General features: G+C 36.4%; 1 protein-coding gene across 2 annotated transcripts in view; it reads left to right on the plus strand.

The window, feature by feature from the left end:
- Window positions 1-18,024, plus strand: part of WAC (WW domain containing adaptor with coiled-coil) — a 59,836-nt gene that overhangs the window by 11,401 nt on the left and 30,411 nt on the right. For both annotated transcript variants that reach the window (XM_065829975.2, XM_065829974.2), the window contains exons 4-7: window positions 14,665-14,771; window positions 15,552-15,667; window positions 16,153-16,265; window positions 17,691-17,999. In XM_065829975.2, the coding sequence (XP_065686047.1) occupies window positions 14,665-14,771; window positions 15,552-15,667; window positions 16,153-16,265; window positions 17,691-17,999 (645 nt within the window). The remainder of the gene's footprint in view (window positions 1-14,664; window positions 14,772-15,551; window positions 15,668-16,152; window positions 16,266-17,690; window positions 18,000-18,024) is intronic.

Genomic DNA, 18,024 nt, shown 5'->3' on the forward strand with positions numbered 1-18,024 from the left:
GTAGGCGATTCTTAGCTGCTGAGTAAAATATTTTGAGATCTTTAACTAAGAAATATTGCTTACATTGGGTGTTTTATAGATCAAAAACTGGCAACTGATAGATCCCAAACCCATAAAACTTCTGATCATCAAATGAGCTGATTTTTTTAAAAAATATTTTAAAATGTGCATAGGTTTGCTCTTGGACCTAAGTAATAATGTGTTTTTATCTACAAGACAGAATAGTAGTATCATTCATACACTATCAGTAATTTGAGACTGAAGGGCAAGTAGTAAACACTGACTACTACAGAGCTAGCTAGGTTATGTGAAAGTGAAAATGCTAATTGATCTACAGGAACATGTAGAAGTGGTGCACTGGGTAAAAAGTTACAGGAAGGAGATGACAGGATGGAATGTAGGACTTTACAGAAAGTGGATACTGTGCAGAGCGATGACTTTTAAAACAGATGTGAAACTCATACACAATTAGGAGTATAAATATTGAGTGCAGTGTTAGCCAGAAAGGATATATGATCAGAGGAATATCAAGTAGGACTAGAGAGATTACCTCTTAGTGCTAATATGACAGCTATTGGAATACAGTCTCTGGTTTGATTCTCACGGTTTGGAAAGTATGCAAAACTGCAGATTTTCAAAGAAGCAGCAAGAAAATGACCGCAATTGAAACTCATGCATTAGAAGGAGAGGCTTAAAGAGCTCTTGGTATAGTTACAAAGGAAACATTGAGGGTTTATTTGATTAATAATTACAGGGAAAAGAAATGGCATGTGCACAAGTTCATGAATATAGTAAACAAAGCTGCAGGATCTAGTTAGTTTAACCTAAATATTCAGAAAATAGAAATTTGCACAATTTTTAATGTTGTTAGTAACAATTGGAATGACTTATTGTGATGATTTTTGCAGCACTGGTAGTTTTGAAGTGAGATGATGTAAAACCAGTTTTCTAAGGTTTGTTTCATGCGGAAAGTTGAACTAGTTGATCGGATGTCCACTGATAGATGAAACAGTAATGTGAATATTTCTAGTTTAATTATTGTAGATCAGTGGACTTCAAAGTAAAAGGGATTAAAAAATTTTAATTGACTTTGTAAATAGCATTTCTGTGATGATTTTTTCCCTCCCAAATGACTGATTTGGCTCATGGCATCTGAAGATTATGAACCTGTGAATGTGTTTCATATTCACTTGTAGGATTTTCGGTCATTGAGAATATGTTGTTTTGAGTGCTGTTGTGGGGTCCGATGGGACTATGTTGGGTCTCTTGGCAGTAGAATTCAGTATTTGCAAGTGCATGCTACACTGGTACAGTTTTAAGTTTTGTGTGCTTTATAAGTGCATACAATTTTTAGGAGCAGGTATCCTAAAATATCTTTGGGATTGAATATAGTCTAGATGATCAGATCTCTGAAATTTCTTACTATCTAATTTGTTCAGAATTTATCTGCAGTTCAGTACAGTATATAGCAGATGTAGTATGTAGAATGTTTTTCTTCAAAGATGATGGCACACTTTCACTTCAGTGCAGGTTTTTGATGTTTTTCACTGGTGTATATATTTACCAGTTTGGATTTTAGTTAGTTTGCCATAACTGCACAGCTTCATCTAATTCAACAGTATTTGAGTATCTTGAAATTGTTGTACTTGTTTTACATTTGCGGAATTTGCATATGACGTGACATCAATTTCTTCTTAAATTTCTTTGCCGGAAGAACCTGTTAAAGAAAGGTTGACATGCTTGTCTTGCATGCTTTTTAGAGTGATACATAAGGCCTTTCCCTTCCCACCCTCACCACCTCCCAGCACACATTTGATTTCAAAGTTAAATTTGTTAATTTGAAAGTTGGAGAGTAATTGATAGTTTCTGTAGGTAAAGATTTCTCTTTGGGATAGAGAAATGCTGTCCTCCTTAAACTCCCTGTGTGTAGATCATGTTTATGCAGGATAATGTGAAGTGAATGTAGAGAATAATTAAGCTAAAATTATATTTTTGTTTCCTCCCCCCAAAAGTATGTGGTTAAATTTATCAGATTATGGTTTAGATTTATCAGATTATGTTGTTTTTTTTCCATTTCCACATATTTTCTTCTTATTTACAGTTCTAATTTAAGTGTACTGAGAATTAAAACAGATTCAGAATCTATTTTCTTTTGAATTCTGATACAGAAGTTTTCACTCAACAAAAGTTATTGTGTATCACAGAACTTCTTGAAGAGGCGTGTTATAAGCAGAAAGAACTTGCAAGATGTATTAAATAAAGTGTTCCTTGAAATAGTCAACAGTCTTTGCCAGGACAGCTTTCAAGTATATAAGATAATAAAGTCAAGATACACAGTGAAGTATCTGAATGAAACTTTATTCATTGGTTTTTTCCTTGCCTCCATTTGAAGTCTGCTGACATATCTGGATATTTTTCTTGTAATTAATTGTGACCATAAAGGAAGCAGAGTGGCTAATTGGACACAGGACAAGGACTTGCCGGTGACATCTAGTTCCCTGCTATCCATTTTCCTGAGTCCTGTCCTTAGCTTTATCTTTGGCTGGGAATGAGAAAAACAGATCTGGGCTTAGAGACTAAGATGGCTACAGTATGAGATGAGAAGCAGTATAAACTAGGTTACTTCTGCTTATATAAAGATTAAACTGGTTTTATTTAAATCTTAAGCAAATATTGAATGGAAATCAGTCACTTATCCTTTGTGCAGTAATTTTTGTAAAATTTTGAATAATAGTGGTAATAATGCCTGAACATGGTTGAACTAATGCAGCTTCTTACTGGGGAAAAAATATAAAGGAATTTTAAAGAAATTTGTAAAATTACATTTTCCTGTTTAAATATTTGTGGTACTTGTTTTAAAAGTGCAGAAGAAGTTGTATGTTATGAAAATGTTGTGTCATCTCGCATGTTTATGTATTTGGTTAGAAAATGTTAGCCGCATGTGTTTGATCAGTTCATACCTTCTCTGGTTTTAGGAAGCAATGGTTGAAGACGTATGATTTTGTGGCTCAGGAAATTCCTACTATAAAATCAGTGTGGGTTGTGTGTTTGGGTTTGGTGGTTTGTTGTTGTTTTCTGTTTATTTTGTGGGTCTAGTTCACTGGATAACATGAAATTCCTTCTTAGCATTTTCTTGCTTTTAGACAGTTAACATAGCTACTGAAAGTGTAAACGAAAGCGGCTCATCTGTGCCTTCTCAAAAAGTCGAAACACTGCTGAGTTTATGTGGGGAAGAATAGAACTTGGAGGTGTTTCTCCTTTGGTGTGTATATAGTGCTCAGCTAATAGAATAGAAGTTCTCACCTAGTGGGTCCTGAAAGGGGAACGATGTTGAGTCACTTCAATAAATTAAGAGGAAAAAAAACGTATTTAGCTGTGTCATCTTTGTATATGTTTTTTAATACCAAATACCATGCATCTTGAATTTACTCCTATTTGCTGTTGTCCCTTGAAGAGTGGACTTCAAAACTGATGCTGTCACTACTCTGTATAGTTGTCTGAGGAGCTGCCTACCAGAGAAAAGCTTCTGAGAAGATAAACTGTGAACATGCATATTAATTTCTGCAGAAACAAAGTGCAATCAGCTAGTACTTAAAAATGTTTTTTAAAACACACTTTTTTTTTAGTAAAAACTTGAGTAGTTTGTGGCCTGTTTTAGTGAAGTGAGAGCTTCACATTTATTCTGTAGCTGTACCTAAAGATTTGAGAAGATTTCAGTGATTTGGGTTTTGACAGTAGTGCTCTTTAATCTCTTTATACCAGAAATGTGAAGATCAGACTTTTTGTTAAAAGAAAACATAATTTGAAAAAAATATTCATGCTAATGGGCATGTTACTCTTAGGCTTTACTACATTCAAACCAAGTTATTATGTTGATTTGCCAGTATTGGCACTTTCTGATGGAAAAGATCTCAGCGTAGTTAAACTTCTCAAAAAATCCCTCCTGCTCCTTTTTTGGGCATGTTACATATGTTGCTGTTAGAATTTAAATATCCCTAGTAAGATTTTTGTTTTAAGCTTAGTTTTTTGGAAGAGGAACATTCTGTATTTCACCATATTATAGAAATCTGCTATATGTAGGCATGTCGGGCTTTCTGAAAATAATTTTAAGAAACTATTTATAGTTCCAACCCAGTTACACAGATTAGTTCCTCTGCCTTGGTTTCCTAGATTTCTTAAGTATCATGCTGTTTTCTCTGCTCCAAAGCAAGTGTCTTCCTCAGGGCTTTCCTAGGTAGATTTGTTACTGAGTTTGCTAGAGTGACAGAGGTATGAATTACTTAAATCCATCAGTGGCAACAGTGGGGAGACGGAATTATGATCTGCCCTACTCATTTATTATGTTTCAAAAATACCTATTCACTGCTACATGGAAAAAACCCAAAGATTTTTTTTAAGGCATATAATTTTAAATAATGCACATTTGTACATAAACTCTTCCGTACAAATTGGGTAATGTGCTTTACTTTTTTTTTTTCCTGCTGTGTTTATTTGACATAATTATGTTCTTCTGGCTGATGATGTGTTCATGTCAGGTGTCCACCCTAAATAACATCAGCAAGAGGCTGGATCTTTTCTAGTTAAGTAGTTGAGGAGTTTGCTCATTCAGATACCTGCTGCTGACAGGTTAACACAGACTTAATTTTCAAAACCGCTCATTTCTTTTGAAAGAATATTATTTCTACTTGAATATGAGAAATAATATGATCCTCTTCAAAGTCAAGTAGTGTAAAGTTCACCTCTTTTACTGGCAAAACACTGCCTACACTAATGATTTCAGTCTCTGTATAGTCCTTTTTAAAGTGTTTACTTAACTAGGGAAGTAAAAGGAGTCACTTAGGCAACCAGGGAATCGTAAAATAGATTTTCGGTTTGTAAATTTAACTTTAGCTTTTGTGGAGAGGTATATTTTCCTCCAGTAAGGAAATTCCAGGAAAGACCAGTTGAATTTTAAATATATATTTAAGATTTATTTAATGGGAAGAGGGAAGAATTGTCACGTATTGTACTTTAGATATTTGAAAACCCTATTGCACAGTAGCTTTATTAAGCTGTGCTAAACATCCAGCCTGAAAGTAAAGCTGTGAATCCATCTAATTAAAACCACAGTGCTATATATATTGATTCTTAGGTGAATCCTTGCTTGCTGCCTCCCACCCCAAACCCTAGGCCAGCGTTCTTTTTTTTTAATGAAGAACTTCAATGAGGCAGAAATTGATTTAACTTTTTTTTTTTTTCAGAATGTAATTAGCATATCTTCTTTTCAAAAATGACTCTCAGATGAAAATTAAATAAGCATAAAATTGAAATCCTTATACTTGTTGCATATCTTATACTTTAATAAATATATATTTGGTATAGCATGTCCTGAGCTGAATGAGTAGTTTGTCAAAGCCTAATCATTTCACAAGTTATCATGTAAAATTTTATTGAGCAACTGCTACTTCTAATATTAAATATTTTCAGGTTAGTGTGGGTTTGTGATGGGTTACTACAAATTTCCTGGACATGGCTGTAGTCTTAGAAGAGAAGCAAAGTTCTCTTCAACTGGCAAATATTAATAGCAGTTAAGCAGTGATCTTGTATTGGAGTGGAGTTTGGTCCTTGTCAGATACGGATGTTAAGTAACTGGAGGACAAATAAGGTATTCTTGTGTTAGCCTACAAAATAAAAGTAGAATAGAACTGAATGAGACAAAATTCTGTATGCTTTTGGAGGCTAGTCAAATTTGATGTATCATGAGATATGAATTTGAGATAATGTGACTTAGAGTTAATATTTTTAAGACACATTTAAGAAGGGAGGTAGGGAGATATGGTGTTGTGTGGTTTTTCTTTGTTTTTGTTTTTTTGTGTGTTTTTTTGTTTGTTTGTTTTTGTTTGTTGGTTCCTTTGTTTTTTGGTTGGTTGGTTGGTTTCATTTTTTGTGGTGGTGTTTTTTTTTTTTTTTAATAGGTTTAGTCATTGATTCTGCCATAGCCTTTATATTAAGGATGTAAGTGTGCTAATGATATCTGTGACTAACCTTTTTCCAGGATTGTAGTAGTGTTTTGTAATAGAGACTTCTTTTTTTACTCTTTCTTCAAGTCCATGAACTTGTAGAGTTGCTGAGTCTGAGTGGTACACACTCAGTTGAAATGAAGGAAATTTTTAAGATGGGATTAAGGTTGTAAACATTTGTCACTGCATAGCACTACCTATGCTCAGAAAAAGCTGCAACCTGATCTTCCTTATTTTAAACCGAGTAATGGAAAGTTTCCCACAAGTTAATTTATAAGTACTATTGCTTTCGCAGAATCTTCTGCTGAAAGTTCTTTGTCTCCCAGAAGCTATCCCCAAAATATTAAAAGAAAATTGAGAGCTGCCAAACAACATGGCCTTGTTCTTATTTAATCTTATTTTTACTCAGAGGATTTTGTCAGGGAGATTAGGTTGTCTTACCTTGCTTAATTGGTTGGAGTGTCTGAGTGGGAGTACTAGTTTGGCGCTGTTGATGCATAGAAAATGGAGGAATAATTTCAGAGCTGTACACTGTTTTTTTTTTTTTCTTTTCTCCTTTGTAAGCAGAAATTGTTCTGCATGACCTCTGACTTTATTCATACTTCTTTCAGTGATGACCAGTTTCTGGTGTTACCAATCTTTCATAGTATTACCATGTGTTTGCCGTCTTAAAATATTGGAAAACCCGGTTTTTAGAAAGTGTCTGCACTTAAGCAATTTTCATCTTAACATCACTGAGGTGTATGTTGTTAAACATTAGTGTTTCTTCCGCTGTGTTAGTTTTATCTTCTTTGGGAAGCTCCTTGAATGAAAAGTAAAAATTGTCAAATATATATCATACCTCCAGAGTGTTAGGGGATTTGTGTATCTGGTGCCTATTGGTAATAATTTAAAAATATCACAGATGGCCAATATATTTTTAGAAATGTCTTGAGTTTTGAGAGAAAAACTCTGTAAAATTGGAATTATCTACTGACATTTAATGTGTATCAGTGATTGCAGAAATAGAGATTTCAGGGGATCTGATAGAAGTGAAATGATTTTTTGTGACATGCACCGAATATACATTTATGCGTGCTGTTTTCTATTAAAGCAAACAGTTTCTCCATCTGTATGGTAACTGCTTATTATCAGGTGCTTAGCCATAAACTTAGTTTCTACTTATGACCCAGTTTAAAAACCTTGGTATAGAATCATAGAATAGTTTGTATTGGAAGGGACCTTCCAATGTCATCTAGTTTAAGCCCCCTGCCATGAGCAAGGACATCTTCAACTAGTTCACGTTGCTCAGAGTCCCGTCCAACCTGGCCTTGAATATTTGACATAACCCAAAATCCTGTTCTCACCTTTCTTGCTGTGTTTATGTAGTGGGGTTGTTATCTTTTAAGGAGGTTTTAGTCCGATCTGAGGCACAAACCAGTGGCAGTCAGTCTTCTGCTCCCCGAGGCTGGTGGCAGTATGGTTGCCTGAGGCACGCCAGTGTCTCCTTGCAACACTGTTAGATTTCCATTGCCGGACTTGAATCCCTCAGTACTGTGTTACATGGGTGGGGGGCTGTTCCTTTGCATTTCATGATATATTGCTGCAGAGGGCTTGAAAAACAGGGAAATTCAGTCACAGAATCACAGTGTGTTAGGGATTGGAAGGGACCTTGAAAGATCATCCAGACCAATCCCCCTGCTGGAGCAGGAACACCCAGATGAGGTTACACAGGAGGGCGTTCAGGCAGGTCTGTTGCTCGGATGCTGCCAATATACTGGTTTTCTTTGAATAATAAAGTTGATAGGGATTTGAATAGAGTGCAATGGAAATTCATGTTTCATCCCTTATGCTTTTCTGAAGGGGATGACTTGGGACATTTGAGTATCGGTTCTTTCAAAAACTCGGGGAATTCAGTGGACTTTGTTCAGTGAACCTGATAATTTTCTAAATTATGTATAGGTTGAAAAGTGATTTTTCACTGCTACTGAGAGGACGAAAAGAACAACCCCAAAGTTACTTAATTACCTTTCTGTAGCTGTGACAAGAAAAGGAGCAAACTAGAAGGGGATGGTTAGACAGAAATAAGTTTATTTCTGTTCTACCAGTGAGGACAATCCAAGCTGTTACATCCATTTAAACTGAAGTACAACCCTAGGAAAACAATCTTCCTGTTAGCTGCTGGAGCAGTACATCACTGAATTGTCATGTGAGAACTCAGAAGTTTGAATTGAATTGGAACCTTACTGCCTTTTCCTTTCCCTTTTGATGGCCAGATAACTGGTTTTCTCTCAAGAGCAGCTTGTACAATTTGCCTCAAAATTAAACTTCAGTTTCTGAAATAAATTGGGCAGATCTAATTAAAAATAAAAACGTAAGCAGAAGACAGCAAACCAGCAAACTACTGTTACGTTATGCAATGTGTAAGATAAAATTTGAAGCTAAAATTTTTCATTTTAATAATCAGTAATAAGTTGGCATCCTTTCAGTAGTTTGCTAGTAAAACAATACAAGTCCTTGACTTTCATTGGTTTACTGGTCCTGGCATTTCCTTCTGGAGATGTCATTGCCTTGCTAGCATTTTAGAAAAAAAATTCTATTATGAAGAAAACTGTATGCTTACAGTATCATTTTCATCCCTTATTGGTCATCTGTCCCACTCTGTATATGTATAGCTCTTAGTCTTTTGTATACTAGTATTATGGACTAATTTCCATGAAATTTTGTGTGAATGGTACATTGGAGGAAAACATGAAAGCTTCTTTACATTGGGGTGATTATCCTGTGAATCAAACATTACAAAACCAGGCTTTGCTGTCCTGATTAGGAGATGCCGTAGGGGAGGAGATGAGGCTTTGTAAGCTCTTTTGCTCGTAGAGCTTCTTGTTGACTGGTATAAAATATTTATTCTGAGGGGCATTATGAGTCTGTAATTGGGCAGTTGGGCAGTACAGTGATTAGGGTGGATTTTCTTTCGTTTGGCAGAGCACTGTGCATTCAACTTGGTATGTTATGAATTTCTGGAAAATGTTACTGCACAGTTGGTGTATTCTCTGAGGCCTTGGCTCTGCTAGAAAAATGGCAAGTTTTTATGCTTGTAGTTGCCTATGGAAGGCAGCCATATTTTATTTCAATACAGCAGGCCACATAAATATGCAGTGAAGAAAAATTGTTTTGTCGTATTACTTCTATGTGTGGCAAATTAAAATGGCCATGATATGCTGTTCAGTTACTGCTGAGATGTGAGATATCGTGTTCCTATTGTGTTACTTTTTTCTGAAGTTCTGCATAAAGATTTGCACTGAGGTAACAGAGATGTCAGTTGCAATACACTTTAGACATTTTTATTTTAGGCTTATCCTAGGTAAGTTTTTACCATTTTTACTGTTTAAACAAGTCTTAATTAGTTATCCCCATAAAATATCACTACTATAAACTCTATTGCTGTTTTTTCTGTTAAAAGATAATTAGTGTCTGTCAGCTGGGCAGTATTTGTTCTGTTGAAGAAGTCTAATATATTCTGTTGAGGAAGTTCTAATATTGTCTCTAGTTCAAGGAATTTGATTGCATGTTAGTGGAGAGGTGGAATGTGGAGTCATAGAATGTATGGGTTGAAACAAGTTGAATGAACTTCCTTGCTTTTCTGCTGCATAGTGTTTCTTTCCATATGCCTTGTTTCTAGGCACAGAAAAGATGATTCCTAGAGCCTTTCCCAAATCCCTCTTCCCTGTGCAGGGAGTGAAGGACTGCCTTTGAGTTCCACTTAACAGCTCTCGTTGCTAGGGAGCAGTTTATGTGGGTCCTTCCCATCTGGTGAACGTTTGTAAACTTTCCTTTGTGTTATCTTCATTGACACTTGTTTTAATAAACAAATGTAGAGTTAGGATATTAACATGGTATTTGACTGAAAAGGAAACATAAATGTTTATGTGTTTTGGGCTATATAAAGTTAACTATGGTGTAGCGCAACGCTATACTACAACAACTACTGTAATTTTACTGTTTGTAGCCAGCTAAAACCTTGGGTGTGAGTGGAGGTGTGTGAGCTTGTTTACTATCTAATTTCTCAGCATATGCTTGTTTGAAGAGGATGAAAAATAGCCTTTTTTATTTTTCACTGTTTGCTGGTCTGGAATGTAGATTATCTTTTGAAGATGACTCTAATGTATCTCAGTGTACTGATTTGTACACTTCAGTTCAAGATTTTTGTGTTTATGATACTGTATAATGTTATGAGCTAAAAAGAGTTTTGATTACGCTAAGACACTACGATGCCAGAGGACAGTGTGGAATGCATGGTGATGTATTTGACCTTATTTTAGCTGGTTATAAATAGATGCTGTAATTGCTAGTACAGATGTGTAGGTTTTGGAAAGGAAAGTGTTTCAGCTTGTTCTTGAAAAACAGCAGGGGACAAGGGGAGAAATCAGTTGCTTTATTAGAGCAGTCCGATCCTTAGCAGAACTCAGAATTTCAATGTAATTTCAAAGAATTGAAGTGGTGTTAATTGAGCCATAATTAAATGTGATAATTACTAGAGAAAGTTGACATTGTTGCAAAATGAAATATTCTTATTTCAGTCTATGTTACGTCTGTTTTCCAAGTCCAGTGTAGTGTTGGAGCTTTGTTGCGGTTCAAACTGTCTTGGACTGAGCAGTTTGGATCTGGAAGCTACTTAAAAAATGTTGTTAAAGTGAGTCCTGATGTGGCATAATCTCAAATCTGTAGTAGGCATTAAGTCACAGTCTGGTTTTTGAATTGGTTCCCAGAACCATGCTTTTTGCTTTCTGATGATTTTCATGCACTAGTGAGGAAGACGTGATTTTTCGTTTGAAAGACTTGAAGATAGTTGTGGTGATTTAACCTTGTCTCTGTCCTGTCTTAGGACCTGTTCATCACTAGAGAAAGTGTTAGTGAAGGCTTACTCACATACTTGCACCACTACAGTTACATAAAACTGTAGTGCTGCTGCCCTTCTTGGCCATCTTCCAGTTACAAATAGCTCTTTCCAGATTTAACTGCTTCCAAAGTAATGATTAAGCTGAGCAAAGTCAGTGATGGTGCAGTAAATGTTTCCATGAGGAGTTCTGTAACTGAATTGGAGGATTTATAACACAATTATGAATTTCCCTGTGGTGCATCAAAGATGTATATTTGAAATTGTTCTATTTTAAGGTATGCTAATAAGCATTTAAAAAACAGTAGTCTTTTTAGCCCTCTTTCTGGAATAAAGTGGGAATAGTAAAGACGGTCTGACTGTAAGAGGAAAGAGTGAGAAGTGCTACAAGGGAATGTCTCAAGGGACAGTAACATGCTGTCTACCTTATCAGGCCTGTTTCTGGGATATGGACTAATCTCAGTGACTCTGTTCTCGTGATCCACTTGCTGGGCATGCAGCTGGGGGACACACAGCTGATTGCAAGTCATAGCCGTCTTAAAATGGCTTGGGCTTAGGCTTTGTTAATGTTGAAAGCTAGCATACAAGTGAGCAGTCCCTGTCTTTTCAGGGTAGACCTCTACTTGCGGATTGCTTTCTCCATAGCATTTTAATTTGGTGGCCTTTTAAAGATCTTGAAGCAACTTTCCCTGGCAACCTGAGCTGGCAAGGTTTGCTTGCCTGGGTTGTCAGAATGCCCAGGTGACTGCTATGCAGATATGTACCTTTTTATACTGAACCAGTAAGGTTTTAGTACGTGCTTACCTTGGTGACATGGTTTTGGTGTTTACATGTGATCTTTAAGCGCTTAACTTGTATGAAGTGCCTAAAACTCCTGTTCTCCAGAGCATCATCTGCTATAGTCTTGGAAGCTTCCCAGCAGCAAACAGCAGTTTGACAGCCCTTTCATATGTTTATTCTCTTGAAGTTAGGTATTGATCCAAATGCATAAAATAAAATGCAGGTATAGGGTTCAACCTGCATCTATAATTATACTGTGTATTTGTTCTAGACGCTACTGGGTATGTATTATGGTTGGCCCTTGTAAATGCCCCCATGTAGCTTGTCCTGGCAACCCCAGGCAGTCGGTATTGCTGGAGCAGCTGTGGTCAGTTTGTATGCAGCTGAGGCCAACTCAGGTAGGGCAGCATCCCTGCTGGAGCTCTGTTGGCAGGACTGCAGCTCTGCACAGAGAGGCCCAGGCCTGCAGCACAGCGGGCGTTCCTGCTATCAGGGCCAGCTGTAGGTGGGTGTGATGGCTGCAGCTGCTCTGATACTGCTCCGAGGTGCTTTGTGACTCAGTGCTGGGGCTGGGAACAGTGTGAAATGGTGGGAGGATGCTGCCGAACTGTTGGACCACGTGGGGGCTGGAAGTCTGCTCAGGGAGTTTGAGGGGTTTGTTTATGGGTTGGACAGAATGGGCTTTAAAGGATTCTGTTGATTCAGTCCGTATGTTGTTGGCTCTTATTCATGTTTGGAAAATGCGTGTTAGATTAGATTCATGGGGTGGTGTAGTTAGACCACTGCAGTATTTAAAAATCACCAGCTACATCTTGAGTACACTGAACAAAACATGGTGTTACTGTAAGGGATTACAGTAAATTAACTACATTGGTGTTTTCTGAAGTTTTGAAGTGACTAATATCAAACTGTTCAAATAAGCCATCTGTTAAATTTTCATATTGTTTTTTCCTTTATAAAGGGAGATGATTTTACCTCATAGTAGAAATTCTGTCTGCATTAAGCAACCTACAGAAATATATGGAGAAATGTAATGGCTATCTCAGTAGAGTTTGGGAAGGGTACAGCAAATAAAGACTAACAGGGTAATTACTACAAAAATATTAAACACCTATCTCACTGCGTAATCAGTGTCTAAAAAAATATTAAGTGCATTGATGTGACTGATTGAGAGGAGTACAGTCTTGTAATGTACTTCCTGCGTACATTTAAGGGAATTAAATGTGTCTTTTTATAAATGTATATTGGAGTCTAAATTCTGAAATTTTCTAACCTACATAACATGTGAAGTCACATCATTCACTCAGTTTTTTTTGTTGTTCACGTGCTTCACAAGCACATGCTGTTATGAGTATTGCTTTGACAAGCTAAAGTTACCCCTGCGGTACATCATTCCACCTGTCCCTGAGTGTGCAAGTTACTTTTGGTGTAGGACTAATTGTCTTGCTTTTGAAAGGCTGTAGTTGAGGACAAGACTTTTTCCTTCCCCACCCTTTTTTTTTTTTTTTTTTTAACCTCCAGATCTTTAAAGAGAATGACAAATGGTTTTAACCAGAATAGTGTAGGAAAAGGTTCAGAGCTACTGTTGGTTCAGGTTGCAATAGCTCATGCATGTGCAAATCAGTGTTTAACCTTTGTAGGGTGCTAAACAGATAGTAGTGTATAATGTACTACTTTGCTTTTGTGATGGACTGTTTCTCTAACCCACACAAGAGGGGAGGAGGAAGAAGTTTGAAATAATAATTTTGTCAAGGCTTGTGTAGTCAGAAGGCTCAGAAGATAGAATTTGCAATTCTGCACCATGGTATACCATTTAGTCACCTTCTGATTGTGTAGCACCCGGAAGACTTTAAAGAAATATTTGTTTTATTGACCCCATTCACTCCCATCTCTCAGTCCACTGTCAGTGGACTGTTCTTTATGGTAGTTGCCCATAAGATACAGCCTTTGCCAGTTGCAGGGCACTTCGACTTGATATTTAGATTGCTGTACAGTATGTGAAGCTAGTGGTACCTAATGTACTATCCCTGGGTATTCAGAAACTTCTCAGCAGGCAGAGGAAAAATAATGACAGGGAAAATGTTATACTGGAATATTTAGGTTTTTGTCTGAAGTGTGTAATAAAATATTTTTCTTAGTTTGATGTGGTTTATATAAACATTTAAAACTTAGGAAGAGGAAATCAGATAAAGAAGAATGGAAGAGTTTTTACTTAAAATTTTTTGAGGAATGGGAGGCATTAAGAGCAGGACATTTAAAATAAGATTGTGAAGGGTTTAATGGAAGGCCTTGCTTAATTTTGATTAGAACTGTTCAGGTGTAATTGGTGACTTGAGCTTTGGAACAAATGTAGATGTAAATCACATTGAGAATTATCTCCGTACTTGTTTGCCAGCTGTTTTTTTGTGTTCAAGTCATTTCATGGTGAGGAAGAGAACTGGGTTATCTTGAGAAGCAATTGTTAGGGAGGCCAGAAGCAGGTGTCGGTTTGGGAGATGCTGCTTTTGGTATTCCAGATGTCCATACCTAAATTGCAGGGATTGAGATGCAGGAAAATTGATCTATATGCGTAAACAGAAATAGTTACCTAGAATCAGTTACAAGTAGTCTCAGAAAGGGTCTAACTGTAAGCTGTTGATAAACCCATTTAAACTTTCTGACTTGAGAAAATACCTCTTAATTTATGAATTGATGTGATAGGACTCCCCCAGCCATCAAAAAATATAAAGACTATATTTGTTTGTAGTGGAATGAAGTCTGAGAGTAAGACTAGTAAAGGGACATACTGTATTATTGTAACTAGAAAGGCAAATGGAGCTTTTTGCTATATGAAAAAGAAATACGCTTGTGGTCTCCTGAAATAGTTGTATCTGAACTATGCTGTGATGCAAGCTGTGGGCAACTTGCCTTCTTCTCTTCCCTCTTCTTTCCCCTTCCACCTCCTTAGGATGCATATGGTTGATTTCTTTGAAAACATACGTGGTGAACAGTCTTTCTTTTTTCATTTAGGGACCAGTTACTCTCCACAAGAAAATTCACATAACCACAGTGCTCTTCATAGTTCAAATTCACATTCTTCTAATCCCAGCAATAATCCAAGCAAAACTTCTGATGCAGTGAGTATTTGTGATTTGCGTTCATCCCTCTGTCGCTCCAGTTATACACATTGTATTTTAATCGTTTTGTCTAAAACAGGCGACATGTATATTACTTGCTTCATGGAGTTCTCCAGCATCAGTGTTTATTTTATAAACGTTCTGTAAACCCAAGCTGCAGTTATTGTATGTTGTAAAACTCTTCTAATTGATAATCATTAGAGCTTTGAGGTAGCTGTTTTGAATTTTAAAATACTAGATTATTTAAATGAAGTAAATATAGAGAGAAATATTTTCCGTGAACTTGGGTAAATTCCGAGAAGGCAGTATGATTTTACTTATTTAGGATGCATTACACATTGTGAATTTTAGTCACTTTATTATCCAAATTTTAGTAGTTAGGATGGTGTTTGTTAAAAATTTAGGTGAAAACAGAACAGGTAACTGTGAATTATAGAGAAATATTGAAAAGATAATGAAGGATTTTTGAGGAGGTTTTAAGGTGCAAAAAACTAATGTTATCAATATCGATATTACTGTATCCCACTAAACATAGCGTCAGATTTTGTTTCAGGGTTGATGGGAATAAAACAGAAGAAACTGTTGCAGAATGCAGCAGGAACATAGTGGTGACATCATTAAACTGTCAACATGAAACAGGCGTTTAGAGATGGTGTAAATGGAAAGCAGTGATACGGGTGGATATGAGGACGCCATGTAGTTTTAAAGATGATAGAAGCTTTTAAATTTGTGTACTCAAACTCTCAAGTAGTCTTTTGTCCAACACTTTGTATTTTAAAGGCTTACGATTCTGCGGATGATTGGTCTGAACACATCAGCTCTTCAGGCAAAAAGTACTACTACAACTGCCGAACAGAAGTTTCACAATGGGAAAAACCAAAAGAGTGGCTGGAAAGGTATATGTGTGTGCCTGTTTTCATTGTATAAAGACCAAATATTCTTAAGCTCATTTAAGAGCAGTTGAGCTTATCTAACAGATTACTGCTATAGAAGAGTGTGATCCAAGACTACTGTGTTCTTAGCCATAACATGATCTTTGGCACCTGTTATATCCCTTGATGATCCAAAGCTGGGGCAAGGGGGAAGTATGGTTTGTTGTTGTGTGGTGTGTTTTTTGTTTTGTGTATGTATGTGTGTTGTTTTGTGGGGTGGCGGGTTTGCTTGTTTTGGTTTGGTTTTTTTTTTTTTCAATGTTAGTTAACTGAACTGTTGTACTGAGGGCTTTGACAAGCACTGGTATAAGGAAGCAGTAGCTGGAGTTTGCCTACCCCATCTGTAGCAGCAAGCACTTAGGATAGTTTAATTCATCTCATTCTAACCCGTGGAAAGTGTTACATTATTAGATGGTGTAAGTTCTTAACATATGTTTTCTTTTCTCTAGAGAGCAGAGACAAAAAGAAGCAAGCAAAATGTCAGTTAACAGTTTTCCAAAAGACAGGGATTACAGAAGAGAGGTGATGCAGGCAGCAGCTGCCAGTGGGTTTGCCAGTGGAAGTATGTGGTTTCTTTACAATAATATATTCTTGCCTTGTTTGCATTACTGTTTTCTTTTCCAAACTTGAAAAAAAAAAAATCTCTTTCCTTAGCTGTTTTTCTCACCTTTTTCTATAAAAAGGCCAAAGTCAATAGCACAGACAGCTCTCCCAAATGTTTTCTTAAAGTAACTTTGAGCCTTTACTGGTACAACACTTGCTTAATGCTTCTCATGGTACTGATCCTTTTTGGAGCTTTTACTGCCTAATTTTCCTTTATAAGTAATTATTGAAACAATTTGCATGGTTTATGGTATAGTTGGACTGTTGTGATCATTGAGACCTGTCAGTTTTGTATTCTAAGCTTAAAAACAGCGATGCAGAAATCTCTTGTAAAACCTTGATTTCACGTTTAATGGATGATGATATCAGCATTTTCAGAGGCTTATGTATGTTATTGAAAGTGTATTTTTGCCATGCTAATTCTCTTAGCAAAGGCTTTCCTAGACTATGAATTACTATTACCTGGAATGTTTTTTTTTTTTTTAAATATTTGTTAAATTTTTCTGGGAGATGGTTATACTGTGTGATTCTTTCTTTGTGATGGTGTAGTTTGGGTGAATTTGTAGCATAGTTCTCATGGTGGTTTAAAAGTAAAATCCAAAGTATTAACCTTCCCCCACAACTTACTTGGGACTTGACAAGGCAAAGACGTATAAAGGGCTGGCACTTGCGTGTGTTGAAACATACTGCATGTGCTAAAACATAGCGTATGCTGCGAAAAGATAGCAGAAAGGCATATTGCAGTAAATATTTGGTTTGTGACAGGTGAAAATCTAGAATTTTATTAAAATAATTACTCTATATTTGCCTAATATGTTCTCTGTGTAACATAGTTTAATGTCTCTGATTGTGTGACAAATGCAGATTAGTCACTCATTTAATATAGTCTTCTTGAATTAACTCAATTGAAAGTAAATTCTTTGTAGTAGTACTTAAGTGACTTGAAGTGGAATTCTTTGAAGACTAGAACTTGAAACTATTAAATTATACTTGGATGTTCAGGATTTTCAATGAACAAAAGAAAAATGGCGCAAATTAATCTCTTCACGCTAAGTGTAAGATGGAAATAATAGATTTTGATTTAGATTTTTTAGGAGACTTCAAAAGTTAACTTGTTATAAAGCAGCCTTTCATCAAAACACACTGCTTAACTGGAACTCTAAATCAAGCGAAGGTCAGAGAAAATGCGTTTTGTCAGTGAGTAAAATTAAATTTTGCCTTTTTGATGCTGATCTACTTGAGTCTTTTTTTTTTAATGATAAGTTCAATCAGTTCTAGTTGTTGGTGTGCAGCTGTATTAATCAAGATCACTACAATCTTAGAACAGTTTCTAATTTAATCTTTCTTTCTTATTGCAACGTTACTTGGGGAATCCTGAATAAAGTGGAAGAGAAGCATTCCAGTGACGCCAGTAGTATGCTCCCACAGAATATTTTATCTCAAACAAGCAGGCACAATGACAGAGACTACAGACTGCCAAGAGCAGAGACTCACAGTAGTTCTACTCCAGTACAGCATCCCATCAAACCAGTGGTTCATCCAACTGCTACCCCAAGCACTGTTCCTCCTAGTCCATTTTCTCTACAATCTGATCACCAGCCAAAGAAAACCTTTGATGCTAATGGAGCATCTACTTTATCAAAACTGCCTACATCCACATCTTCCATCCCTGCACAGAAAACAGAGAGAAAAGGTATGTCTAATTAAATTCCTTCTAG

This window comes from Patagioenas fasciata, chromosome 2 (genome assembly GCF_037038585.1).
Source record: "Patagioenas fasciata isolate bPatFas1 chromosome 2, bPatFas1.hap1, whole genome shotgun sequence".
Lineage (NCBI taxonomy): Eukaryota > Metazoa > Chordata > Aves > Columbiformes > Columbidae > Patagioenas > Patagioenas fasciata.